General features: G+C 52.5%; 1 protein-coding gene across 2 annotated transcripts; it reads left to right on the top strand.

Annotated features, from left to right (window-relative positions):
* Positions 1–20: 20 nt before the first annotated feature.
* On the top strand, positions 21–25,887 carry RSPH6A (radial spoke head 6 homolog A). Of its 2 annotated transcripts, none has more exons than XM_084771032.1 (6): positions 21–771; positions 4,548–4,779; positions 11,366–12,130; positions 14,859–15,003; positions 16,796–16,913; positions 25,511–25,887. In XM_084771032.1, exons 1-6 carry the CDS (start codon positions 134–136, stop codon positions 25,746–25,748), a joined length of 2,136 nt encoding a protein of 711 aa, XP_084627158.1. In that variant the 5' UTR covers positions 21–133; the 3' UTR covers positions 25,749–25,887. The 2 variants fall into 2 exon arrangements, with proteins under 2 accessions (XP_084627158.1, XP_084627159.1); XM_084771033.1 differs by having other exon boundaries at positions 16,796–16,909.
* The last annotated feature ends 842 nt before the right edge of the window (positions 25,888–26,729 follow it).

Genomic DNA, 26,729 nt, shown 5'->3' on the forward strand with positions numbered 1-26,729 from the left:
GTGAGCGCCCGAGCTAGACTGCGCCTGCGCGCACACGGTGTCCCACCCTGCAGGCGCCCCGCGCTGATCGTGTAACGGCAGGCAGGGTTCCTGCACAGCCAGCTCTGGTTAGCTGTGCACACTTTGTCGAGGCATGGGGGATCCAGTGCCCAACCCCGATCCCGACGCCTCCTCCCAAAGCCGGAGGGCTTCCCAGACCTCAGAAAGGGGACGAAGTCGAGAGTTCTCGCAGCCTCTGCTGGCCATCCCAGAGGATGGGGTGCGCCAATCTCTGGACGACGTGCTGCTGCGCAGACCTTTACAGCGGCTTAGTCGGAGCAGTCAGGGCAGTCAGGACCAGGGCACTGTCCAGGTCCACATGGCACAGAGGTCCAGCCTGACTCCAGATAATCAGGGCGAGGAAGGCGTGGAGTATCGCCGGCCTGGGAGCTTGAGCCTCCCACTAGGCTTTCCCTTGGAGTTACCGTCACAGTTCCTGGACGAGAGCAGAGTGCTGCAGCAGGGCCAGGCCATCTTTGAAGATCTGGAGGCTCCCTACCAGGACCAAGGCGCCGGCCTCCTGGGCCAGTTCAACATGTACTCCAGAGACAGCCAGCCGTTCAGCCAGCACGGACCCTACCTGAGGGACGACCCTACCCTCAACTTAGGGCCCTCTGATCTGGGCTTCATGCCCTTCATCGGAGAGGTGCCTGACCCCGAGCCCCGCGACCTAGCGGTGCAGAACGCCAAGGCCTACCTGCTGCAGACCAGCGTGAGCTGCAACCTCAGCCTGTGAGAGGAAAGGGAGGGTAGAGAAAGCTGGCAGCAGGCTGGGGAAGGGCCCGAGCCAAGGGTACCCCGAGTGTGCGGGGGAGGGGGGGGGGTGTTTCTGTAGACCTCTAACCTAGCAGGTGAAGAAACAGCAACATCTAGTCACAGCCACTAAACCTGTTTGTACCAGTGGACACTGAACTTATCTAAAAATCGCACAGCCAAAAAGTGGTAGAACCAGTATTCCAGAACAAGGCCCCAGGCTCCCAGGGCCCTGTTCTAGTCTACTGACCTTCCTGTCTAAGGAGGGAGCCTGTCAGAGTCACTGAGCTGCAGTCACTGTCCCTGTCCCTCTTCTGTCTGGTAGGTGCGTTACAGAGGTCCAGTATGGCACGGTCAAGGAGAAGGGCGTAGGTGGCAAGGCAAAGGGAGGGACCCGGAGCGAACAGCTTGCACACAAAGCCAGGGGGACAGTGGTCCAGAGACAGGGCACAGCAAGGCCTTGGAAGGGCGCTGCTGTGTCTGGGACCACAGCGGGCAGAAGAAGAGGAACACATGGCACAAAGGCTGGCCAAAGCACAGAGTTGGCTCTGTCCCTTCCGGTGCTAAGAACCTGCTACACTGGCTCCCTAGTGTCTGAAAGAGAGCAGTCAGGATGTGTGGCCGTGCCCACTAGCCAGACCCAATTTCCACTCATTACTTAATTGGCTGGACCTCAGGCCACAGACAGATCTAGTCAAAATTAACCTGTACATGTTTCACCAACACATTTCCAGTCTTGGTTGGTTGGCTGGTTGGTTTGGTTTTTCTGTGTAACCTTGGCTGTCCTGGACTCACTTTGTAGACCAGGCTGGCCTCGAACTCACAGCGATCCGCCTGCCTCTGCCTCCCGAGTGCTGGGATTAAAGGCGTGCGCCACGATGCCTGCCTCACATTTCCAGTCTTGAGAACTTCAGGGTTCCTTCCTGAAAGGCTCTGGCCAGTTACTTCTTTTTCCGTTTTTATCTGTTTATGAGTGTGTGTGTGTGTGTGTGTGTGTGTGTGTGTGTGTGTGTGTGTGTCGTGCGTGTACTGCCTGTGGAGGCCAGAAGAGGGCATTTCTTCATTCCCCTGGAACTGGAGTTACGGCAGTTATAAGCTGCCTGATGTAGGTGCTGGCAACTGAACTCTGATTCCCTGCACAAGCAGAGCAGTATAATCTCTCTCTGTCTCTCTGTCTCTTTAAGATTTATTTATTATATATACAGTGCTCTGCCTGCATATACACCTGCAGGCCAGAAGAGGGCGCCAGATCTCATTACAGATGGTTGTGAGCCACCATGTGGTTGCTGGGAATTGAACTCAGGACCTGGAAGAGCAGTCAGTGCTCTTAACCTCTGAGCCTTCTCTCCAGCTTGTTTTTTGGGTCTTATGTTTGTTGTTTTGTTTTGTTTGTTTGTTATTTGTTTTTGGTTTGGTTTGGTTCTTCAAGACAGGTCTCTCTGTGTATCCGTAGCTGTCCTGGACTCACTTTGTAGACCATGCTGGACTCAGTCTCACAGTGATCTGCCTGCCTCTGCCTCCCAAGTGCTGGGATTAAAGGTGTGTGTCACCACACCTGGCACAGTATATACTCTTAATCATAGAGCTGTCTTTCTATCCTTTTAAAGATACTTTTAAAAAAAATATTTAGAGGGGCTGGAGAGATGGCTCAGCAGCTCCGGGCACAGGCTATACTCTCCCAGAGGACACAGGTTCAATTCCAAGCACCCCCATGGCAGCTCACGACTTTCTCTAAAGCCACTTCCAGGGGATCCAACACCCTCACACAGACAGACATGTAGGCAAAACAGCAATGCATATGAAATTTAAAACCCTCACACAGACAGACATGTAGGCAAAACAGCAATGCATATGAAATTTAAAACATTTAAAAAGTTATTTAGCATGCACGAGTATTTTGCCTGCATGTCTGTGAGTGCAGCAGATGCTTGCAGTGCCTCCAGAGGTCAGAAGAGGGCGCTGGATCCTCTCGAACTGAATGGTGGTGAGCATGTGGGTGCCGGTCTTCTGAAGAGCAGCCTGTGCTCTTCATCGCTGAGCCATCTCTCCGGCTCCCTCTGAGATACTTCTATTACTTATTTCACAGTATTGACATTTGAACCTAGGGCCATCCTGCAAGCATTAGTTAACCATTGGGCTACCCGGCCAGCCCCATCTCCTCACCTTCCCGGTGACAGCACGGGTCCTCCCCTTCCCTTGCACTTGAGACTGTTCACAGAATGGTTTGCACGCAACAGGAAGGATCTTGTAAATGCTTTGGGTTGAGGCCAGCCTGGGCCCATGACCACAGGTTTCCTAAGCAATGGTTCCCTCATCTGGAGGGGTGTGTGTGTGTGTGTGTGTGTGTGTTAACTGTGGCAATTTTTTTTTTATTTATATGTGTGCAGTGCCCCACTATGTATGCTTGTAGGCCAGTAGGCCAGAAGAGGGTAGTAGGTCACATTACAGATGGCTGTGAGCCACCATGTGGTTGCTGGGAATTGAACTCAGGACCTCTGGAAGAGCAGTCAGTGCTCTTAACCTCTGAGCCATCTCTCCAGCCCAACTGTTGCAAGAATTTAACAGTGCTCTCAAATGCTCAGCGTGGTGCCTGGACCCAGTGGGTGGAAGCCACCATGGGACGGGTATTACTCTGGCTTCTCCATTTTCAATCCTCCCATTCTCTGTTCCAGCTACACTAAACCTCCACCTTTTCCCAGTATGCCAGGCACACCCCCTTCCTCAGTTCTTCCTGCAACCCCAGGCATTGTCTGTTAGCCTCAACAATTTTGCCTATTCTTTTTTTAAAAAAAAAAAAGTTTTTATTTATTATTATGTATACAGTGCTCTGCCTGCACGTACATGTGTAGGCCAGAAGAGGGCGCCAGATCTCATTACAGATGGTTGTGAGCCACCATGTGGTTGCTGGGAATTGAACTCAGGACCTCTGGAAGAGCAGTCAGTGCCCTTAACCTCTGAGCCTTCTCTCCAGCCCCGCTTATTCTATTTTAATACATTTTCCCCTCTTTCCTTTCCATGTCTTATTGCATTGGCTACAGCCCCTTATCAGATTTCTTGGGGTTGGTTTGTTTGTTCGAATATTTATTTTTTTATGTATATGAATGCTCTATCTGTGTGTACGCGGCACACCAGGAGAGGGCATCAGATCACTTTACAGGTGGCTGTGAGACACCACGTGGTTGCTGGAAACTGAACTCAGGACCTCTGGAAGAGCAGCCAGTGCTCTTAGCCATGGAGCCATCTCTCCAGCCCCCTGCCCTCCCCCCACCCCCAGCTCTCTTTGTTTAAGGCTAGCCTGGGCTACATGATGAGACCCTGCTGTAGAGCATGGAGGAAGGAGGACTCAGTTCCCTATCCTGGCTGGCTTTAGCCATTTGTTTCTAGCATCAGAATGTCATGCACACCAGGGTGGGGCCATTTTCTGTTCCCTTGTGTGTTTTTTAGCAATAGACACTGGGGAGCTGGGCGGTGGTGGCACACGCCTTTAATCCCAGCCCTCGGGAGGCAGAGGCAGGGGGATCGCTGTGAGTTCGAGGCCAGCCTGGTCTACAAAGTGAGTCCAGGACAGCCAAGGCTACACAGAGAAACCCTGTCTCGAAAAACCAAAACAAACAAACAAACAAGCAAGCAAGCAAGCAAGCAATAGACATTGGGACGGGCACAGAGCAGCAGGCTTGGTGCACTGACTGGTGTCTCCCCCACCCCCACCCCCCACGCCCTCACCCCGCCCCCAACCCCGCTGCTCCGGAAGGCAGGTATGAGCACCTGGTGAATCTGCTGACCAAGATCTTGAACCAGCGGCCTGAGGACCCCTTGTCCATCCTGGAATCTCTGAACCGCACCACGCAGTGGGAGTGGTTCCACCCCAAACTGGACACGCTGCGGGACGACCCCGAGATGCAGCCGACCTACGAGATGGCCGAGAAGCAGAAGGCTCTGTTCCTCAAGGGTGGAGGAGAGGGCGAGCAGGAAATGGAAGAGGAGGTGGTGAGTGAGCCGGGGGCGGATGGGTGGGAGGTGAGATGGATGGCAGCGGGGGTGGGGGTGGGGTGGGGGGGCGGGGGGGGGAGGCGGCCTTACGTCACAGCCTGTGCTAAGGTGTAAACGGAGGTGACTGGCAGTACGGTTATCTCCTGTGCCTCTGGAGGGGGACAGAGGGCCTTGGGTGCCAGCCAGAGGAGTATCTGGGGGCAGCCTACAAGGTTTAGGAGTAAGGGGAAAGTACTTCCGCCTTCTAGAAGCTGCCCCCGGCCATCATGTGAAGAAGCCTGGTCCGTCATCCCTTCCTCCACAACACAGAGTCTCCCAAATCAGAGTCCATTCCCTCCTTGCCTCCTGCCTCAGTTTCCCCATTTATAAGTGAAGACCTGCTAAGAACTCTTCCAACTACCCACCACCCAAGGATACTCTACCATCTCTTCAGAGTAGTGAAGTCCTTTGCTCCTGAACGGAGCGATGCAATATGATGTTGGTGAGGGGCTGGGAATGTGGCTCAGTGGTTAGAGCACAAAGCCCTGGGCTCCATCCTAAACTGGGTTTGGTGGTGCATATCTGTAATCCCAGCTCTCGGGAGGCGAAACAGAAAGAGCAAGAAGTCAAGGCCATCCTTAGCTGAGTGGTGAGGTCCAGGTAACCAGCCTGGGACACATGAGACCTTGTTTTGGACTTTTGTGGGGGTTTTGTTTTGTTTGTTTGTTTGTTTGTTTGTTTAATAAGTGGAAAAGCCCAGGAGAGCTGAGGCAAGAGTGTTGTGGGTTGAGGTCCACACAGATGGGTTTCCGGCCTTCCAGGGCTCAGAGTGAAATATTATCTCAGCAATAACAATTTGCTTTTAATTGGGCGAAACGGTTGCTGAGATGACTCAGTGGGTAAAGGTGTTTGCCACCAAGTGTGACAGCCTAAGTCCCCAGGTCCCATCCACATGGTGGAAGGAGACAGCAAACTTCCCCAAGGTGTCCTCTGGTCTGCACACACAAAGGTCTAACCTGGTGCTGCAGAGATGGCTCAGCAGTCAAGAGCACCAGCTGCCCTTCCAGAGGACCAGTGTTTGATTCACAATGTGTGCATGCACACACACACACACACACACACACACACACACACACACCAGCGTTTTTATTTTTTTCCCGAGACAGGGTTTTTCTGTGTAGCCTTGCCTGTCCTGGACTCACTTTGTAGACCAGTCTGGCCTCAAACTGACAGCGATCCACCTGCCTCTGCCTGCTGGGATTAAAGGCGTGCACCACCACTGCCCAGCTATGGACCCTGTTTTTAATAGAAAAATTGGATGAAAAAGTTCCAAGGAACCTAATAGCCTCTTTTGACTTCTGAGAACATCAGGTACACACAGAGTGCACTGATATCTGTGCAGACAAAACAGTCATACACATAAAAGGAAAAAAATCATATTGGTTTTTCAAGACAGGGCTTCTCGGTGTAGCCCTGGGGTGTCCTGGAACTGACTCTGTAGAGCAGGCTGGCCTTGAGCCATCACCACCCAGCTAGGAGATTTCATTCTAACACCCCCAACCCTGTGCCTTCCAAAATCCAAACTTGAGTGGCCTGGTGTGGTGGCGCACGCCTTTAATCCCAGCACTCAGGAGGCAGAAGCAGGCAGATCTCTGTGAGTTCGAGGCCAGCCTGGTCTACAAAGTGAGTCTAGGACAGCCAAGGCTACCCAGAGAAACCTTGTGATGAAAAAAAAAATCCAAACTAAGGGTTATAGCTCAGTGGTAAAGCAGTTGCCTAGAGCCCTCCCCAGTGAGGGGCGCAGGGCATGGCTCAGTAGTAGAAAGATTGCCCAGTATGCGAAAGGCTATGAGTTCGATTCCCAGCACTGAAAGAGTATCTGGGAACATAGGTCAGTGGTAAGAGTGCTTAGCTGGGATGCATAAAGGGCTGGTGTCAACTTCCAGCACCACACTGACTGGCTGTGGTTGTACATGTCTGTGATCCAAGCACTTAGGGCAGGGAGCCGGGAGGTTTGGAAGTCCAACCAAGGCCACCCTTGGCTACATGGCCGAGTTCAAGGGTAACATGGGGTACAAGAGGCCTTGTCTCACAACAAGGAGCATGGCCAAATATGGCAGACAGGATCTTCCTGACAGCAAAACAGGACGAGAGAAAGAAGAGTCTGGTTTTTTTCCCAGCAAGTCACTGTAGAATAAGATACATCCGTGTGGTCTCTAAGTCTCAGACCAACCTGTGCTGCAACACAGCCACACCAGAAGATGATCTCTGGGGACCAGGTGGCCCTGCTTTTCCATCCCACCATACCAAGCTGATTAGGGCCAATGGTGGTGGCACATGCATCTTCAATCCCAGCAGTCAGGAGGCAGAAAGAGGCCGGTCTCTGAGTTCAAGTCTAGCCTGGTCATCATAGAGAATTCCGGGCCAGCAAGACGTGAGTTCGAGGCCAGCCTGGTCTACAGAGTGAGTACCAGGACAGCCAGGGCTACACAGAGAAACCCTGTCTTAAAAAAACAAAACAAAACAAAACAGTGGTTTTGCATTTTTTGAAGCATTTTCATTTATGCATACGTGCCTGTGTGGAGTATGCCTCTGTGTGTGTGTGTGTGTGTGTGTGTGTGTGTGTGTGTGTGTGTGTATGTGTGCGTGCAGGCGACCTTGGAGGCCAGGGGTGGGTATCTGACCCATGGACATGGAGTCACAGTCAGAGGCAGGCAGATCGCTGTGAGTTCGAGGCCAACCTGGTCTACAAAGCAAGTCCAGGACAGCTAAGGCTACACAGAGAAACCCTGTTGTGGCGCCCACGCCACCGCAGTACTGAGTAGAGGGCCAGGAACTGTGGATTTAACTCACACACACACACACACACACACACACACACACACACTAACACAGCAGGTCCTTCGTGCTAAGAGAGCAGCAGCCGCGGCAGAGGTTTATTCTCATTCTTCCAGAGTTCCAAAGAGCCTTCTTCTAGGCAGCAAAACAGGACTCCTCCTCCCAGGTGAAATCCCTCAAGAGGTGACTGCACACAGGAGGAAAAGTCTCGAGGAAGGGAGGGGCGCGTTCTCAGAGCAGTAAACATGACTAGCTAACCAAGATAAACGCAGACGTGGAAGCTGCTAGAAACAGGACATGAAACAGCAAGACAGGCAGGCAGCCCAGTCGGGCCTGGTTCCTACACCCTGTCTCAAAACACACACACACATACACACACAAAAAGGAAGAGATGAAGTCAAACTATCTCTTGCAGATGGCATGATTTTTGCTTATTTGCTTCTTCTTCTTCTTCTTTCTTTTCTTTTCTTTTCTTTTTCTTTTTTTGAGACAGGGTTTCCCTGTGTAGCCCTGCCTGTCCTAGGCTTGCTTTGTAGACCAGGCTGGCCTGCCGCTGCCTCCTGAGTGCTGGGATTAAAGGCGTGTACTACCACTGCCCAGCTGGCAGGATTTTTTTTTTTTAAGATTTAGTTACTTATTATTTATACAGTATTCACCTGCATGTGTGCCTGTGCACCAGAAGAGGGCACCAGATCTCATTATAGGTGGTTGTGAGCCACCATATGGTTGCTGAGAATTGAACTCCGGACCTTTGGAAGAGCAATGATCTTAACCTCTGAGCCATCTCTCCAGGCCCCAAGGATTCTTTATTTAAAAGCACCCATTGAGTTGACTAGAAAATTCTTGGACCTAATAAACACAGTCAAGTTTCAGGATACAAAATCAATACCTAAAAAGAAAAACATCTGGGCCGTGGTGGTGGACACTTTTAATCCCAGCACTTGAAGCAGAGGAAGACAGATCTCAGAGTATGAGGCCAGCCTGGTCTACAGAGCGAGCTGTCTCAAACCACCATAAATAAATAAATTAATTAATTAATAAGAAAGAGAAGAAAGAGAAGAAAGAGAGAGAGAGAGAGAGAGAGAGAGAGAGAGAGAGAGAGAGAGAGAGAGAGAGAGAAAATATTTCAGAGGGCATGAGCTTTTTAAATAGAACACCGAGTGCCCAGGAACTAACCTTAATTATCAACAGCTGAAAATAAGTCAGCTGCATGAGAATAAAAACTCCGTGCACAGCAAAGGATATAATCAGCGGAGCCCACAGCCCGCAGCATGGGAGAAAATCTTTATCAGCTGCGCTTCCGACACGGGGCTAGTGGCCAGAACAGACAGAGGGCCGCAGGAAGGCCAGGCCGCTCTCCAAATGGGCCAAGGAACCGAATGGGCAGTGTTCAAAAAAAGGGAAGAAAAGTGACCAACTGCTTCCTACAAAGTGCACAGTATCCCAAGCCATCGGGAAATGCTGGTGAGAACTCCTGAGGCATTGACTCCCACACAACACCCCCCACCACCACCATCCGAATGGCACTCATCAAATCTGACAATTGTTGGTGTGGATGTGCAAAGGAAACCCGATTCACTGTAGGTGGAAGTAAAAATTAATACCTCTGTTTTGGAGATACCCCAACACACACACACAACTGCCTTAAAAAAAATTTTTTTTTTCGAGACAGGTTTTCTCTGTGTAGCCTTGGCTGTCCTGGACTCACTTTGTAGACCGGGCTGGCCTGGAACTCACAGCGATCCGCCTGCCTCTGCCTCCCGAGTGCTGGGATTAGAGGGGTGCGCTTATACCCAGAGCTTTCCACACCTCACCAAAGAGATAGTTGCACTGTGCCCTGTTTATTGCTGCTTTTATTGACTATAGCAAAGACTTGGAATCAACCTAGTTTGGGTGAAAATTTGGGGTGTGTATGTGTGTGTGTGTGTGTGTGTGTGTGTGTGTGTGTGTAATGAAATAATACTCAGCTCTGAAGAAAATGAATTTAAGGAGTTCTCAGGAAAAATGGACGGGCTTGGGATAGATAATAATCCCAGAAAACATACCACATGTTTGCCCTCCCGTGTGGACTGTGGCCACTATGTATGTAAGATGTGTGTGGGGATAGTATAGCAGGAGGAAAAGCAAACAAGGAAGGCTGGCCAGAGGGCTGAGGGCGACTAAAGGCAAGTAGTGGGCACAAGTCACGAGAGAGCACATGATTATTTTTCTAGTTCTAATTCTGTCATGGATTTTTTTTTGGGGGGGGGGCTGGTTGGCAGATAAGTGCATGCAACTGATACTGAAGGTCTAATATTTAGCATGAAGCGTCTATTCCCAATGCCAATTCTGATTGCATAGGAGTAAGCAAACAGAAAGAGGTTTGGAGCTGGGCGTGGTGGCGCACGCCCTTAATCCCAGCACTCGGGAGGCAGAGGCAGGCGGATCGCTGTGAGTTCGAGGCCAGCCTGGTCTACAAAGCGAGTCCAGGACAGCCAGGGATACACAGAGAAAACCCTGACTTGAGAGACAAAAACAAAACAAAACAAAAACAACAGCAACAAAAAAGAGGTTTGGAAAGTGAAACACGCGCACGCGCGCACACGCGCACACACACACACACACACGGAAGGTGCCCTGTGAAGAGGCTGCAGGCTTCACTCTGAAGATGGCCAGCCACCAGCGGGAGGTCCAGAGCAGCTTGTTTCTCAGCGGCTTTGGCTTAGCTGAGGCCACGGTGGCAGGCTAGACAGAGGCGTGTTGAGCTTTGAGGGAGGCCCACCGCTGAGCAAATGACAAGCTAGAGCAAAGCAAGAGCCAGTTGTGGGTAACCTGCAGAGGCCGCATGCCACAGCACACAGTCCACTTCTTCCGGGTTTCCGCTCCCCGCCCCGCCCCGCCCCGCCCCGCCCCGCCCTCACCCCACTCCCAGATTACTTTTCTGGTCCTTCCTCCCCTCCATTCTCCACCCCACCCCGCTTTCCTGGACACAGTGGAAAGGGATGATATAGGCTGCCTGGAACTGGCCATGTAGACCAGGCTGGCCTCGAACTCAGAGATCCAGATATCTGCCTTCCAAATCCTGGGTTTAAAGGCTTGCTCCACCATGCCCAGCAACAAAGTAGCTTTTTTTTGATCAGTAGAACAAGAAGGCCAGGGTACTAGAGCGATCCAGCCAGGTCCCTGTGGGCTAATTAAATCTTTCACCCCGAGCCGGGTGTGGTGGCGCACGCCTTTAATCCCAGCACTCGGAAGGCAGAGGCAGGCGGATCGCTGTGAGTTCGAGGCCAGCTTAGTCTACAAAAGCAAGTCTAGGATAGCCAAGGCTACACAGAGAAACCCTGTCTCCAAAAGTAAATAAATAAATAAATAAATAAATAAAAAGGACACCCTCCCTTAAGACATCCCCCAAACTGGTGACTTAAGTTGCCCAAAGTCTGTTGACTCTGGAGGAGTCAGGTGAAAGGGCTGGCTCAGGTCTTGCTGCTGGCTTGAGTTTTGTCCCTGGGACCCAGGCGGTGGCCGGAGAATTAGGTTAGGAAAGCTTTCAGTGGGGCTGGAGAGATGGCTCAGTGGTTAAGAGCACTGGCTGCTCTTCCAGAGGTCCTGAGTTCAATTCCCAGCAACCACATGGTGGCTCCCAACCATCTATTATGGGGTTTGGTGCCCTCTTCTGTCATACATGCAAATAGAACACTCATATAAATAAATAAATAAATTTAAAAAAAAAAAAAAGAAAGAAAAGCCTTCAGCCTGTCTTCTACCCGTTTCTCCCCTCCCTGTGCAGACTGACAGCCCCGTGCCCAACATCATGGAGGCGGCCTTCTACTTCGAGCAGGCGGGTGTGGGGCTGAGCTCGGATGAAAGCTTCCGAATCTTCCTGGCCCTGAGGCAGCTGGTGGAGCAGCAGCCCATCCACACGTGCCGCTTCTGGGGCAAGATCCTGGGGCTGAGCCGCAACTACCTGGTGGCCGAGGTGGAGTTCCGCGAGGGCGAGGAGGAAGGCGAAGAGGAGGAGGTGGAGGATCTGATAGACGGAGCCGACGTCCTGGAGGCGCACGGTGAGGAGGAAGGCGAGGAGGATGAGGAGAAGCTGGTGGACGTCGTGCCCAAGCCGCAGTGGAAGCCGCCGCCCATCATCCCCAAGGAGGAGAGCCGCACGGGCACCAACAAGTACCTGTACTTCGTGTGCAACGAGCCGGGCCGCCCGTGGACGCGCCTGCCGCACGTGACGCCCGCGCAGATCGTGTGCGCGCGCAAGATCAAGAAGTTCTTCACCGGCCACCTGGACACGCCCATCATCAGCTACCCGCCCTTCCCGGGCACCGAGGCCAACTACCTGCGCGCACAAATCGCGCGCATCTCGGCCGCCACACACATCAGTCCGCTGGGCTTCTACCAGTTCGGCGAGGAGGAGGGCGATGAGGAGGAGGAGGGCGGCGCAGGGCGCGACTCGTTCGAGGAGAACCCCGACTTTGAGGGCATCCCCGTCATGGAACTCGTGGACTCCGTGGCCAACTGGGTACATCACATGCAGCACATCCTGCCGCAGGTGAGGAGGGAGCTTCCCGCCCAGTCCCCTGCCCAGGACCCGCCCTGATCCAGCCCAGCAGCTGTGAGAAACTGGCTATTGTCCGTCCGTCTGTCCATCCATCTATCCAGTATTCTACTCACACACTCATCTGTCGGCACACTCATCCATCTACCTAACCATCCAACCACAGATCCATCCATCCATCTCCCTTGAATCCCTGTATCCAGAGATCCCTCATCCATCCATCCACCCAACCCATCCATCCATCCACCCACCCATCCACCCACCCATCCACCCACCCACCCACCCATCCATCTACCCACTCATCCACCCACCCACCCACCCATCCATCCACCCACCCACCCACCCATCCACCCACCCACCCACCCATCCACCTACCCACTCATCCACCCACCCACCCACCCATCCATCCACTCACCCACCCACCCATCCACCCACCCACCCATCCACCCACCCACCCACCCATCCATCTACCCACTCATCCACCCACCCACCCACCCATCCATCCACTCACCCACCCACCCATCCACCCACCCACCCATCCACCCACCCACCCACCCATCCATCTACCCACTCATCCACCCATCCACCCACCCACCCATCCATCTACCCACTCATCCACCCACCCACCCACCCATCCATCCACTCACCCACCCACCCATCCACCCACCCACCCATCCACCCACCCATCCACCCATCCATCCACTCACCCACCCACCCATCCACCCACCCACCCATCCACCCACCCACCCATCCATCTACCCACTCATCCACCCACCCACCCACCCATCCATCCACTCACCCACCCACCCATCCACCCACCCACCCATCCACCCACCCATCCACCCATCCATCCACTCACCCACCCACCCATCCACCCACCCACCCATCCACCCACCCACCCATCCATCTACCCACTCATCCACCCACCCACCCACCCATCCATCCACTCACCCACCCACCCATCCACCCACCCACCCATCCACCCACCCACCCACCCACCCATCCATCCACCCACCCACCCACCCACCCATCCACCCACCCACCCACCCATCCACTCACCCACCCATCCATCCACCCACCCACCCATCCACCCACCCACCCACCCATCCACCCACCCACCCATCCATCCACTCACCCACCCATCCATCCACCCACCCACCCACCCATCCATCCACCCACCCACCCACCCACCCATCCACCCACCCACCCACCCATCCACCCACCCACCCACCCATCCACTCACCCACCCATCCATCCACCCACCCACCCATCCACCCACCCACCCACCCATCCACCCACCCACCCATCCATCCACTCACCCACCCACCCATCCACCCACCCACCCATCCACCCATCCACTCACCCACCCATCCACCCATCCACTCACCCACCCATCCACCCATCCATCCACCCATCCACCCATCCACCCACCCATCCATCCATCCACCCACCCATCCATCCATCCACCCACCCATCCATCCACCCACCCATCCACCCATCCATCCACCCATCCACCCATCCATCCACCCATCCACCCACCCACCCACCCACCCATCCATCCACCCACTTGCTCCTTCATCTCTCATGCCCTCTTTATTTCCTTGAATAGGAATTGGCTGGTATTCTCCCAACAAACGCTTTGGGGGCAGATGGATTTGGGGGTCACCACCCTTTCTGACTGTAAAGAGGGGCCAGGCACACACACCACTCACTAGGCCCCAGGACAGACAGGGGCAGCACTGATTTGAGCATTCGAACACGTGCCTGCAACTGGAGCAGTGCTCAGGGGCTGGGGCCGCTGCTGGATGGTTTCTGAAGAGACGGAGTCCTGCTGCCTGTTGGGTCCTTGGTCACCCCATAAAGATTGCTGGGAGCAAGAAACTTTTTGTAGCTGGGCATAGTGGCGCACGCCTTTAATCCCGGCACTGGGGGGGCAGAGGCAGGCGGGTCTCTGTGAATTTGAGGCCAGCCTGGTCTACAAAGGGAGTCTAGGACAACCAAGGTTACACAGAGAAACCCTGTCTCAAAAAAAGAAAACAACAAAAATCAAAACAAAGAAAGCTGGGAGTATTCAGTAGAATGCTTCCCTGATGTCAGACTCTGTCTGTCGGTCTGTCTGTCTGTCTGTCTGTCTGTCTCTCCCTCTCATACAGAGAGAGAGAGAGAGAGAGAGAGAGAGAGACAGACAGACAGACAGACAGACAGACAGACAGACAGACAGACAGACAGGGACAGACAGAAACACCAGCAGGAGCGCTCATTATTAGCTTGACAGAGCCGGACAGACACCATTCCGATGAGGAAGGACCAGGTGACCCTCCCGCTGCTGAAGGAGAGCAGGTCCTGAGTAGGAATACTGAGGTCTCTTTTCCTCTCTCTCTCTCTCTCTTTTTTTTTTTTTTTTTTTTTTTTTTTTGGTTTTTCGAGACAGGGTCTCTCTGTGCATCTATGCAGTCTTGGCTGTCCTGGACTCACTCTGTAGACCAGGCTGGCCTCAAACTCACAGCGATCCGCCTGCCTCTGCCTCCCGAGTGCTGGGATTATAGGCGTGCGCCACCACCGCCCGGCTTTGAGGTCTCTTTTCTCAACAACGTGTCCGGCTGCTTACCTGGGGCAGCCTGCCCAATCGCGGGCGGGTGGTCCTTTTAGCCACTAGCTACAGGGACAGGGACAGTGTTCTAGTGTCCCCGGGTGTCACCTGACTTTCCTGCTGCACCTCCAGGGCCGCTGCACGTGGGTGAACCCAATGCAGAAGACAGAGGAGGAGGAGGAGCTAGGGGAGGAGGAGGAGAAGGCGGATGAGGGGATGGAGGAGGTGGAGCAGGAGGTGGGCCCTCCGCTTCTGACTCCTCTCTCCGAAGATGCAGGTAGGTCCCTCCTTGGCTGCAGGTGCGGTGCCCAGCCTGCGAGGGGTCGGTGGGGGTGGGGAGAGCAGCAGGGCCCGGGAAACACGGATGACAGCCATCTTCTGAGCCTCTGTGGGTATCTCACATGTGTGGTGGGCATCGGGCCAGGCCTGGGAGCACAGTCCGCCATCCCAGCATGAGGGAGGTAGAGTCAGGAGGGTCATTGTCAGCTACGTAAGGAGCCTGAGGCCCCCAGCCTGGGCTGCATGGGACCCTGTTTAGTTAGTTTTGTTGATTATTTGGTTTTGTTTTGTTTTTCGAGACAGGGTCTCTCTGTGTAGCCTTGGCTGTCCTAGACTCACTTTGTAGACCATGCTGGCTTCGAACTCACAGAGATCCACCTGCCTCTGCCTCCCAAGTCCTGGGATTAATGGCGTGCGCCACTGGGCCCAGCAAGACCCTGTTTTGTTTTGAAGATTTCTTTTTTTCAATGTATTTGAGTGCTCTGTTTGCATGTACACCTGCAGGCCAGAAGAGGGCATCAGATCCCATTATGGATGGCTGTGAGCCAATGTGTGGCTGCTGGGAATTGAACTCACGACCTCTGGAAGAGCAGCCAGTGTTCTTTTTGTTTGTTTGTTTGTTTCTCTGTGTATCCTTGGCTGGTCTGGACTGCCTTTGTAGACCAGGCTGGCCTCAAACTCACAGAGATCCACCTGCCTGTGCCTTCCGAGTGCTGGGATTAAAGTCATGCGCCATCACCCACCACTGCCCGGTTCAGCCAGTGTTCTTCTTCTTTTTTTTTTTTTAAAACTTTATTTATTTTTATTTTATGTGCATTGGTGTTTTGCCTGTATGTCTGTGTGAGGGTGTCAGATCTTTGAGTTACAGACAGTTGTGAGCTGCCATACGGGTGCTGGGGTTTGAACCCGCGTCCTCTGGAAGAGCAGTCGGTGTCCCCCAACCACTGAGCCACCTCTCCAGCCCCTCAGCCAGGGTTCTTAACCACTAAGCCATTTCTCTATCCTAAGACCTTGGTTTTTTGTGAGGGTTTTTGCTTGTTTATTTTTTGCCTTTAAGCCTCACTCATGGTGTGGGGGGAGGAGGGGGGACGTTCATCTTGTCACTAAGCCTCGTCTGACATGGGACAACAATCATGGCCTTGAGACAGAGTCTCTTCCCTGGCTTTCTCTCTTTTTGGGGGGCGGGGGAGCATCGTCATAGGGGTTGCTGTTTCCGGCAGGTCTGTCTCTCTGTAGTCCAGGCTGCCCTTGAACTCTAAGCAATCTTCTTTGGGCTCCCGAGTGCTGGGATTACTGGCCTGGCCCCTGCACCTAGCCGGGATACAGCCTTTGAGCCCCACCCGGGCTTGGGGAGGGGAGAAGTTGGGGGAGGGGGCCTCCCCCAAGGGAGGCAGCTGGGAGCTGGTATTTGTATTCATGGCAGAAATTCCCTGAGGCTGAGGCCCTTGGAGGGGAGAGGACGTGGGGGAGGCTGGGAGGGCAGCTCAGGCCCTGTGCATGAGCCACGCACCTTGCAAGACAAACGCTTGTAGCTCCCTGCTGGTGGCCTGACCACCAGGCTTCACTGCCACCCAGCGTGTCCTGGTGGGGTCACGGAAGCAGAGGCTGGGTAAAGTGGCTTCCTTGGGGCCACATCAGGAGAGGCCAGAGCCAGGGTATTCAGTGTGATTTGCGGCTCTTGCCTGGTCCCCCCTCTATCTCTTTTCTCTGCTGCCCATGTGGTAGGGCAGGGTGTGGGGACCCTTGACCCTTGACCCTTGACCCCACTGCCCCTTTCTGTCTCACAACAGAAATTATGCACCTGCTGCCCTGGACCACGCGTCTCTCCTGCAGCCTCAGCCCTCAGTACTCGGTGGCTGTCGTGCGCTCCAACCTCTGGCCAGGGGCCTACGCCTACGCTGTTGGCAAGTACGGCTTCGCTTTGACCCAAGGTTCTGTCTGTGGTACAGACATCTTACCTGCCAGAATCCATGCTAGTGGCTCTCAAAAGATTGGCCAGCCCTCCCAGGCATGGTGGCAAATCTCAACAGCTGGGAGGCACAGGCAGGCAGAGCTATGTGAGTTCAAGGCCAGCCTGGCCTACATAGTTAGTTCCAGGCCGGCCAAGGCTACACAAAGAGCCGTGTCTCAAAATATTATATATTTTATAAATAATTATATATTGACAAGCCGCTGCCATCCCCCGCTTCCTCTCTGTTTACTTTGTTTTGTTTTGTTTTGTTTTTAGAGACAGGGTTTCTCTGTGTAGCTCTGGCTGCCCTGGACTTGCGTTGTAGACCAGGCTGGCCTCGAACTCACAGCGATCCACCTGCCTCTGACTCCTGAGTGCTGGGATTAAAGACGCGAGCCAGGGCAACCGGCCTCTTTTTACTTTTAAATCGTATCTAAACCCCTAAATCAGCTTGGCTGCAATACCAGATCTGTCCACCAGAGGGCACTGCGTTGTTGAGTTCTGGGCTTGGAATTCTTGGAAACTTTTAACTATATGCTTGTCGATTATTTTTTTATTTATTTTTATTTTTTGTCCAGAATCTGAGACTAGCCCCCCCTTTTTTTCTTTTGGTTTTTTGAGACAGGGTTTCTCGGTGTAGCCTTGGCTGTCCTGGACTAACTTTGTAGACCAGGCTGGCCTCCAACTCAGAACTCTGCCTGCCTCTGCCTCCCGAGTGCTGGGATAAAAGGCCGTGCGCCACCAGAAGTGCCTAAGAATCTTTTTTTTTTATTTTTTATTGTTTTGGTTTTTCGAGGCAGGGTTTCTCTGTGTAGCCTTGGCTGTCCTGGACTCACTTTGTAGACCAGGCTGGCCTCGAACTCACAGTGATCCACCTGCCTCTGCCTCCCGAGTGCTGGGATTAGTTGATTATGTGTGTGCATGTGTGCGTGTGTATGTGCCCGCACACGCACATGTACTGCGTCATGCATGTGGAGGTCAGAAATCACAAGAGTGGGTGCTGACCTTCCACCTGCTGCGTCAGGGTCTCTGCTTCTACATGGTGCTGTTCCCTCCAGGGAAGTTCCCTGGCCTTTCACACAAGATTCGCCAATCTCGGCCGGGTGGTGGTGGCGCACGCCTTTTATCCCAGCACTCTTGGGAGGCAGAGGCAGGAGGATCGCTGTGAGTTCGAGGCCAGCCTGGTCTACAAAGTCCAGGACAGCCGAGGCTACACAGAGAAACCCTGTCTCAAAAAACTAAAAAAAAATAAAAAAGAAAAAAAGTAAAAATCCCATCTCTGCCTCTGAGTTACAGACGTGCACCACCAAATCTGACTTCTTACGTGGGCCCCAGGGTCAGATCCGGGCTGTGTCCACATTGTGCTACTGTCTCTTTAAGCCTAAAAGAACCTTTTGGTTCCCCTCGGTCTTAGACCCGGGGGAGGGGGAATAGGGTGAAAGCGGGAGGGAGGGAGGAATGGGAGGATACAAGTGATGAGGTAACAATTGAGTTGTAATCTGAATAAATTAATAAAATTAAAATTAAAATAAAAAAGAATTATGACTCAGAAGGAAAAAAAAACACATTCTAAAAGGAACACTTTGTTCTTCTGAGTGTCAGTGCTCCAAGTTGTTTTAATACAAAACCACAATAAATATTTTTATGGCAGAATCTAAAAAAAAAAAGAACCTTTTGGTTGTTGACACAGGGGCTCACTATGCTGCCCTGGCTGGCCTTGAACTCCCAATCCCCTTGCCTCAGCTTCTGGAGTACTGGGATGACAGGTGTGCAGGTCTCCCCTTCCCTGGGGAGAGGGGGCTGTTGGCCACCAGGCCAAGAGGGCAAGGCGCAGGGCTTGAAAGGTTGGAGACACGGCAGAAAAATGACCTCTGGGAACCACTTCAGCAAGATGTTTCAACTTTATTCAGGGAGAACAAAGGCTATATAGTCTTTGGGGAGTGGGGGGGTGGGGTGGGCGGGGCTCCCCATTAGGTGGACACAGTTGGTAGGGACTAGGCATTTCAAGGATGCTTGTTTTACACTTGGCAGCACGCTCCTATCATAGGAATGGAAACACAGCGCCTAATTATCCTATGGGCACAGGGAGTGGAGAGCTAGCAGGGAGCTGTGTCCAGGGCCATATATATATATATATATATATATATATATATATATATATATATTTTTTTTTTTTTTTTTTTTTTTTTTTTGGTTTTTCGAGACAGGGTTTCTCTGTGTAGCCTTGACTGTCCTGGACTCACTTTGTGGACCAGGCTGGCCTTGAACTCACATCGATCCGCCTGCCTCTGCCTCCCGAGTGCTGGGATTAAAGGCGTGCGCCACCACGCCCGGCTCAGGGCCATATATTAAGTGTGGTCAGGGGTGTCTACACCTAAAGACACTGTCCAGATGAGGCCAGGCAGAGAGCAGGAGGCCTTGCTGGGGAGAGGGAGGCCTCCGTCTGGCTCTGAGCTCAGAAAGGCTATCCGGGCTAGGAAGACCGCCACCTCCCACAGCGGGGTCCTCCCAACACAGGCGCAGATCATCACACTGAGAGCCGGGCGCGGTGGCACACGCCTTTAATCACTAGTACTTCAGAGGCAGAGGCAGGGGGATCTCTGAGTTTGAGGCCAGCCTGGTCTACAGAACCAGTTTTAGGACAGCCAGGGCTACACAGAGAAACCCTGTCTGGGAAAACCAAAACGAAGAAAAAGGAGGAGGAGGAGGAGGAGGAGGAACAGGAGGAGGAAGAAGAAGAAGAAGAAGGAGAAGAAGAAGAAGAAGAAGAAGAAGAAGAAGAAGAAGAAGAAGAAGAAGGAGAAGGAGAAAGAAAGCAACTCTTTTTTCCCCCCAAGACAGGGTTTCTCTGTGTATCCGTGGCTGGCCTGGAGTTCACAGTGATCCACCTGCCTCTGCCTCCTGAGTCCTGGGGTTAAAGGCGTGCGCCACCACTGCCCAGCAAGAGAGCAACTCTCGAACGGACCTCACTTGAATGGCAGCTGCGTGCAGAACCCCAGGTGCTTGTTGAAAAGACAGCCACGGATGCTTCTGTGGGAGCAGGCAGAGTAGGTGGAGCCATCAGTTGTAACACACCGTCCCGCCCAGCACTCTGGAGGCAGAGGCAGGAGTAGCAAGGAGCCTATTATGAAATAAATAAGCTCTTAGTTGACTGTCTGGAGTCCTCAGGGATTCAGAAGAGAAGCCACCTTCGATCTACAGTCCACAGGGAAAGAAAGTGCCAGTGAGAGACGGACAGTTTTACATAAGGAATGTGTAGGACCTACCGAGAATCTGACAGAGAGGAAAATTATAGTTCTAATGTCTAATAAAGAGCCCGAGGTTCAGAATGATTGTATGGTGGTACTGGGATTGAACCCAGGGTTTTAGCCTGTTCTAGGCAAGTGCTTTATTGCTAAGCCACACCCCTAGCCCCTCACTGGGGGATTCTAGGCAGGGGCTCTACCACTGAGCCACACCCCAGCCCCTCACTGGGGGATTCTAGGCAGGGGCTCTACCACTGAGCCACGCCCCAGCCCCTCACTGGGGGATTCTAGGCAGGGGCTCTACCACTGAACCACACCCCCAGCCCCTCACTGGGGGATTCTAGGCAGGGGCTCTACCACTGAGCCACGCCCCAGCCCCTCACTGGGGGATTCTAGGCAGGGGCTCTACCACTGAGCCACGCCCCAGCCCCTCACTGGGGGATTCTAGGCAGGGGCTCTACCACTGAGCCACGCCCCAGCCCCTCACTGGGGGATTCTAGGCAGGGGCTCTACCACTGAGCCACGCCCCCAGCCCCTCACTGGGGGATTCTAGGCAGGGGCTCTACCACTGAGCCACGCCCCCAGCCCCTCACTGGGGGATTCTAGGCAGGGGCTCTACCACTGAGCCATGCCCCCAGCCCCTCACTGGGGGATTCTAGGCAGGGGCTCTACCACTGAGCCACGCCCCCAGCCCCTCACTGGGGGATTCTAGGCAGGGGCTCTACCACTGAGCCACGCCCCCAGCCCCTCACTGGGGGATTCTAGGCAGGGGCTCTACCACTGAGCTACGCCCCCAGCCCCTCACTGGGGGATTCTAGGCAGGGGCTCTACCACTGAGCCACGCCCCACAGCCCCTCTCTGGGGGACTGTAGGCAGGGGCTCTACTGAGCCACATCCTTACCCTTTATTTTACTTAAAAAAAAAGAGACTTATGTATTTTTATTTCATGTGCCTGAATGTATGTCTGTGTGAGAGTGCCAGAGCCACTGGGACTGTAGACACTTGTGAGCTGCCATGTGGATTGAACCTGGGTCCTCAGGGAGAGCAGTCAGTGCTCTTAACTGCTGAACCATCTCTCCAGCTGTCCCTCACTCCCAATTTTAGATAAGGTATTTCTGTGTAGCTCTGGATGACTTGAAACTTACTCTGTAGACCAGACTAGTCTTTTTTTTTTTTTAAGATTTTATTTATTGCTGGAGAGAGGGCTCAGAGGTTAAAAGCACTGGCTGTTCTTATGGAGGCCCTGAGTTCGATTCTTAGCAACCACATGGTGGCTCACAACCATCTATAATGAGATCTGGTGCCACTCTTCTGGTGTGCTGAATAAGTATATTTAATAAGTAAATAAATAAATAAATCTTAAAAGAAAAACAAAGAATGGCATGTTTAAAAAAAAACAAAAGAAAGAAAAGAAACTTTAGCCAGACAGTGGTGGTGCACGCCTTTAATTCCAGCACTCCGGAGACAGAGGCAGGTGGATCGCTGTGAGTTTGAGGCCAGTCTGGTCTACAAAGCGAGTCCAGGACAGCCAAAGCTACACAGAAAGACCCTGTCTCGAAAAACCAACCCCCCAAAAAGATTTTATTTATTATGTATATAGAGTTTCACCTGCATGTACACCTGCCTGCCAGAAGAGGGCATCAGATCACATTATAGATGATTGTGAGCCACCATGTGGTTGCTGAGAATTGAAGTCAGGACCTTTGGAAGAGCAGATGTTGCTCTTAACCTCTGAGCCATCTTTCCAGCCCCCAGACTAGTTTTATGCTCAGAAATTCACCCAACTCTGCTTCCTGAGTCCTGAGTAAAGTTGTGTGCCACCACCAACCCAGGTCATTTTCTATTCTTTATTTCATAATAAGTCTCTGAAATCTGGAACATGTTTTCCACTAAAATGGATTTGAAGTTTTCATCAGAAAGACTTAGTGGGCTTGTGGTGCAGGCTCATGATTGCAATAAGCTCAGATAATCAGGAAGCCAGAGCAGGAAAAAGATTGTGTGTTCCAAGATCCGCTTTAGTTGCAGTGTGAGCTTAAGGCTAGGTTGAACAACCTAAAATGTATTTCAAGATTTAAAAAAAAAAAAAAGCTGAGGTTACAGCTCCGTGGTAAATTGTTTACCTAGAATCCCCCAGTGAGGGGCTGGGGGTGTGCCTCAGTGGTAGAGCCCCTGCCTAGAATCCCCCAGTGAGGGACTGTGGGGTGTGGCTCAGTGGTAGAACCCCTGCCTAGAATCCCCCAGTGAGGGGCTGGGGTGTGGCTCAGTGGTAGAGCCCCTGCCTAGAATCCCCCAGTGAGGGGCTGGGGGCATGGCTCAGTGGTAGAGCCCCTGCCTAGAATCCCCCAGTGAGGGGCTGGGGGTGTGGCTCAGTGGTAGAGCCCCTGCCTAGAATCCCCCAGTGAGGGGCTGGGGGCGTGGCTCAGTGGTAGAGCCCCTGCCTAGAATCCCCCAGTGAGGGGCTGGGGGTGTGGCTCAGTGGTAGAACCCCTGCCTAGAATCCCCCAGTGAGGGGCTGGGGGCGTGGCTCAGTGGTAGAGCCCCTGCCTAGAATCCCCCAGTGAGGGGCTGGGGTGTGGCTCAGTGGTAGAGCCCCTGCCTAGAATCCCCCAGTGAGGGGCTGGGGGTGTGGCTCAGTGGTAGAGCCCCTGCCTAGAATCCCCCAGTGAGGGACTGTGGGGTGTGGCTCAGTGGTAGAACCCCTGCCTAGAATCCCCCAGTGAGGGGCTGGGGTGTGGCTCAGTGGTAGAGCCCCTGCCTAGAATCCCCCAGTGAGGGGCTGGGGGCATGGCTCAGTGGTAGAGCCCCTGCCTAGAATCCCCCAGTGAGGGGCTGGGGGTGTGGCTCAGTGGTAGAGCCCCTGCCTAGAATCCCCCAGTGAGGGGCTGGGGGCATCCCTCAGCAATTCAGCGCTTGCATAACTCGTAGGAGACCCTGGTTTCAATCTCAATCACCACTGGGAAAACGAAATTAACCTTAGCTAGCCTACTGATAAACATCTATTATCCAAGCACCAAGGAGCCTGAGGCAGATGATCTCTAGTTTATGGCCAGCCTGGGATACATGGTGACATACTCCCATAAAGAGAAAAAAGAAGTAAGGGCAGATTTATGTGCCCAATTGTTCTAGGACTCCTTGGAGGTTTTCCAATAACCAAATTAAGCATCGGTTTTATTTTTAAAGTTGAAATTAACTAAAATTAAATCAGAGCTGCTCCACCCCAAACCCAGCAGAACACACATTCTTCCTCCCTGGTGTCCACGGAAACACTCCAAGACACAGTGTGAGCTGAGTCATCAAACAAGGCTCAATAGATGTAAGGCCATCGCAGTTGGACCAGATATGCCCCGTGACTCCCCGAAATGAAATTAGACGTCTGTAAAGGACCAGAGTGCGGGCACGTTGACAACATGACCCCAGGAACCAATAGACTCAGAAATGATTAGTGGGGCTGCAGAGGTGGCTCAGCGGTTAAGAGCACTGGGGTCCTGAGTTCAATTCCCAGCAACCACATGGTGGCTCACAGCCATCTATAAAGTGATCTGATGCCCTCTTCTGGCATGACGGTGTACATGTGCCCAGAGCAGTGTGTACATAGTAATAAATAAATAAATCTTTAAGCTGGGTGGTGGTGGCGCACGCCTTTAATCCCAGCACTCGGAGACAGAAGCAGGCAGATCGCTGTGAGTTCGAGGCCAGCCTGGTCTACAGGTGAGTCCAGTACAGTGAGGGCTACACAGAGAAACCCTGTCTCGAAAAACCAAACCAAACCAAACCAAAAAACAACAAAACAAAACCAAACCCAAAACAAACAAACAAAAAGATTAGTGATTGAAGAAAACGTCTGTTGGGGGTTGGTCTAATGTATTTTGATGTTAATTACTGCCTGCTGTCTCTGTGACCCAACTTTTGACCAATAAAAGGCCATCACCTGTGCAGGGCAAAGAGGCAATAGGTGTGGCTAAGGTTCCGGGGCTTAGAGAGAGAGGAATCCTGGGAAGAAGAGAGAGAGAGACCCGAGGAGAGAGGAGAAGACGGCCAGCATGAGTTAGGTGGAGGAGAAGCACACATGGCTGGCGTGGATGGAGATTGGGCCCAGATGAAGAACGTTAAAAGTATTTGGGATTATGGATGGCAGCTAACTTGATAGAAATTATTAGAAGCAGATGGCACGGGATTGGGGCAGGTATCACATATGGCAAGTAGTTTAAAAGATATCTGCTCTGCCCCCTGGGTTAACTAAGGCTATTTTAAAATATAACAAGGGTCGGTGTCATGATTGATTGCTAGCCGGGCCTACTGGTAATATTAATAATTAAAAACAACGAACACCTGGGGTGAGGAGATGGCTCAGTGAGTAAAGTACTGGCTGTCTAAGCCAGGAGGGCCTGAGTTTGATCTCCAGAACCTATGAAAAAGCCAGGGGTGGCTCCATGTATATTTATATTTATATTTTTTAAGTTATTTTTTGTATGTATACAGTGCTCTGCCTTGCATGTGCACCTGCCGGCCAGAAGAGGGGATTAGATCACATTACAGATGGTTGCGGGCCAGCACGTGGTTGCTGGGAATTGAACTCAGGACCTCAGGAAGAGCAGTCACTGCTCTTAACCTCTGAGCCATCTCTCCAGCCCTACTCCATGTATATTTAACCCCCAGTGCTGAGAAGGCAACAGGCAGAGGCTGATGGATCCTGGAGCTTCCGGGGAGCCAGCCTAGCAGAATCGATGAGCTCCAGACCCGGTGTAGAGACCGCGTCTCAAAATAGAAGTGAAGAGCTGAGCTTGGTGGCGCCCGCCTTTAATCCCCTCATGCAGGAGGCCGAGGCAGGCGGCTCCTGTACAAGTCTGAGGCCAGCCTGGTCTACACAGCATGCTCCACACCAGCCAGGGCTATATAGTGAGAACCTGTTTCAAAAAGTAGGTTGGTAGTTAAGAGCATGCATTGCTCTCGCAGAAGACCCTGAGCTCAGTTCTTCAGCACCCATATTTGGCCATTTCACAGCCACCTGTAACTCTAACACCAGGGGATCTGATGCCCTCTTCTGGCCTCTGCAGGCACTGCACTCATGGGCGGGCACACACACACACACACACACACACACACACACACACACACACACTCAGCTCCCCAGTTGGCATGGCCACTTTAGACCTTGTGAACACAGAGCAAGTGCTCAGTAAACCTGCGTGGGGATGAACAGGCAGAGAAAAACCAGTGTGTGCTTTCACCTGCCCACTGGCGCCCCTGCGGTGAGGCTGGGTCACACTTGGACTTCCCCCACAAAGAGCCCTGTTTCTCTGTTTCTCCAGGAAATTTGAGAACATCTACATTGGCTGGGGTCACAAGTACAGCCCCGAGAACTTCAACCCATCGCTGCCAGCTCCGATTCAGCAGGAGTACCCCAGCGGCCCTGAGATCCTGGAGATAAGTGACCCCACGGTGGAGGAGGAGCAGGCCCTGAAGGCTGCCCAGGAGCAGGCCCTGGCAGCCGCCGAGGAAGAGGAGGAGGATGAGGAAGAGGAAGAAGATGAGGACCCGGATGACTGAGGTCCCCAAGCTCTTTCCCACAGCCTTTCCCCTTATACGTAGCTACAGATTTGTATTTTTCCTGCCATTTTGTTTCCTGCCTTTGCAGGACGTGGGTAGGAAAACGCCCAGTGCTCCAAATAAAAGTCCCTACAACACAGCTGCTAAGTCACACTTTCATTCGTTACACCAGGCAGCTGTTCCTTCTCCGTGTTTTTATTATTATTATTATTGTTGTTGTTGTTGTTTTTGAGATGGTTTCTCTGTGTTATCTTGACTGTTCTGGACTTGCTTTGTAGCCCAGGCTGGCCTTGAACTCACAGTCATCCACCTGCCTCTGCCTCTGCCTCCCAAGTGCTGGGATTACAGGTGTGTGCCACCAGGCCCCCACTTTTTTTTTCCACGCGGGCACTTTTATTTTTATTTTATTTTTTGATTTTTTTGAGACCGGGTGTTTCTGTGTAGCCTTGGCTGTCCTGGACTCACTTTGTAGACCAGGCTGGCCTTAAACTCACAGCAATCCACCTGCCTCTGCCTCCCAAGTGCTGGGATTAAAGGCATGTGCCACCACGCCTGGCCTTTATTTTTTTAAGTCAGTGTTTTCCTGTGTAGCCCTGGCTGTCTTAGAACTTGCTCTGTAGACCAGGCTGGCCTCCAACACAAAGATCCACCTGCCTGTGCCTCCCAGGTTCTGGGATTGAAAGTGTGCGCTGTCATCACCCAACTTGCTTGTTTTTATTTATTTATTTATTTATTTTGGTTTTTTTTCCTGTTTGTTTGTTTGTTTTTGTTTTGTTTTCGAGACAAGGTTTCTCTGTGTAGCCTTGACTGTCCTGGACTAACTTTGTAGACCAGGCTGGCCTTGAACTCATAGCGATCTGCCTGCCTCTGCCTCCTGAGTGCTGGGATTAAAGGCGTGTGCCACCACCGCCCGGCTAACTTGCTTGTTTTTAAAGATTTGTTTTTATTTATGTGTATGTGTGTGTGTGTGTGTCTGTGTCT

The sequence above is a fragment of the Acomys minous genome, assembly GCF_964271855.1.
Source record: "Acomys minous genome assembly, chromosome: 20".
NCBI lineage: Eukaryota > Metazoa > Chordata > Mammalia > Rodentia > Muridae > Acomys > Acomys minous.

What these genes read in the sequence shown, in the direction of transcription:
- RSPH6A (XM_084771032.1), top strand. Translation starts at nt 134, where the DNA reads ATGGGGGATCCAGTGCCCAACCCCGATCCCGACGCCTCCTCCCAAAGC. An exon ending in TGCAGCACATCCTGCCGCAG is followed by an intron (nt 12,131 to 14,858) that starts GTGAGGAGGGAG and finishes CTGCACCTCCAG; the next exon opens with GGCCGCTGCACGTGGGTGAA. An exon ending in TACGCCTACGCTGTTGGCAA is followed by an intron (nt 16,914 to 25,510) that starts GTACGGCTTCGC and finishes CTGTTTCTCCAG; the next exon opens with GAAATTTGAGAACATCTACA.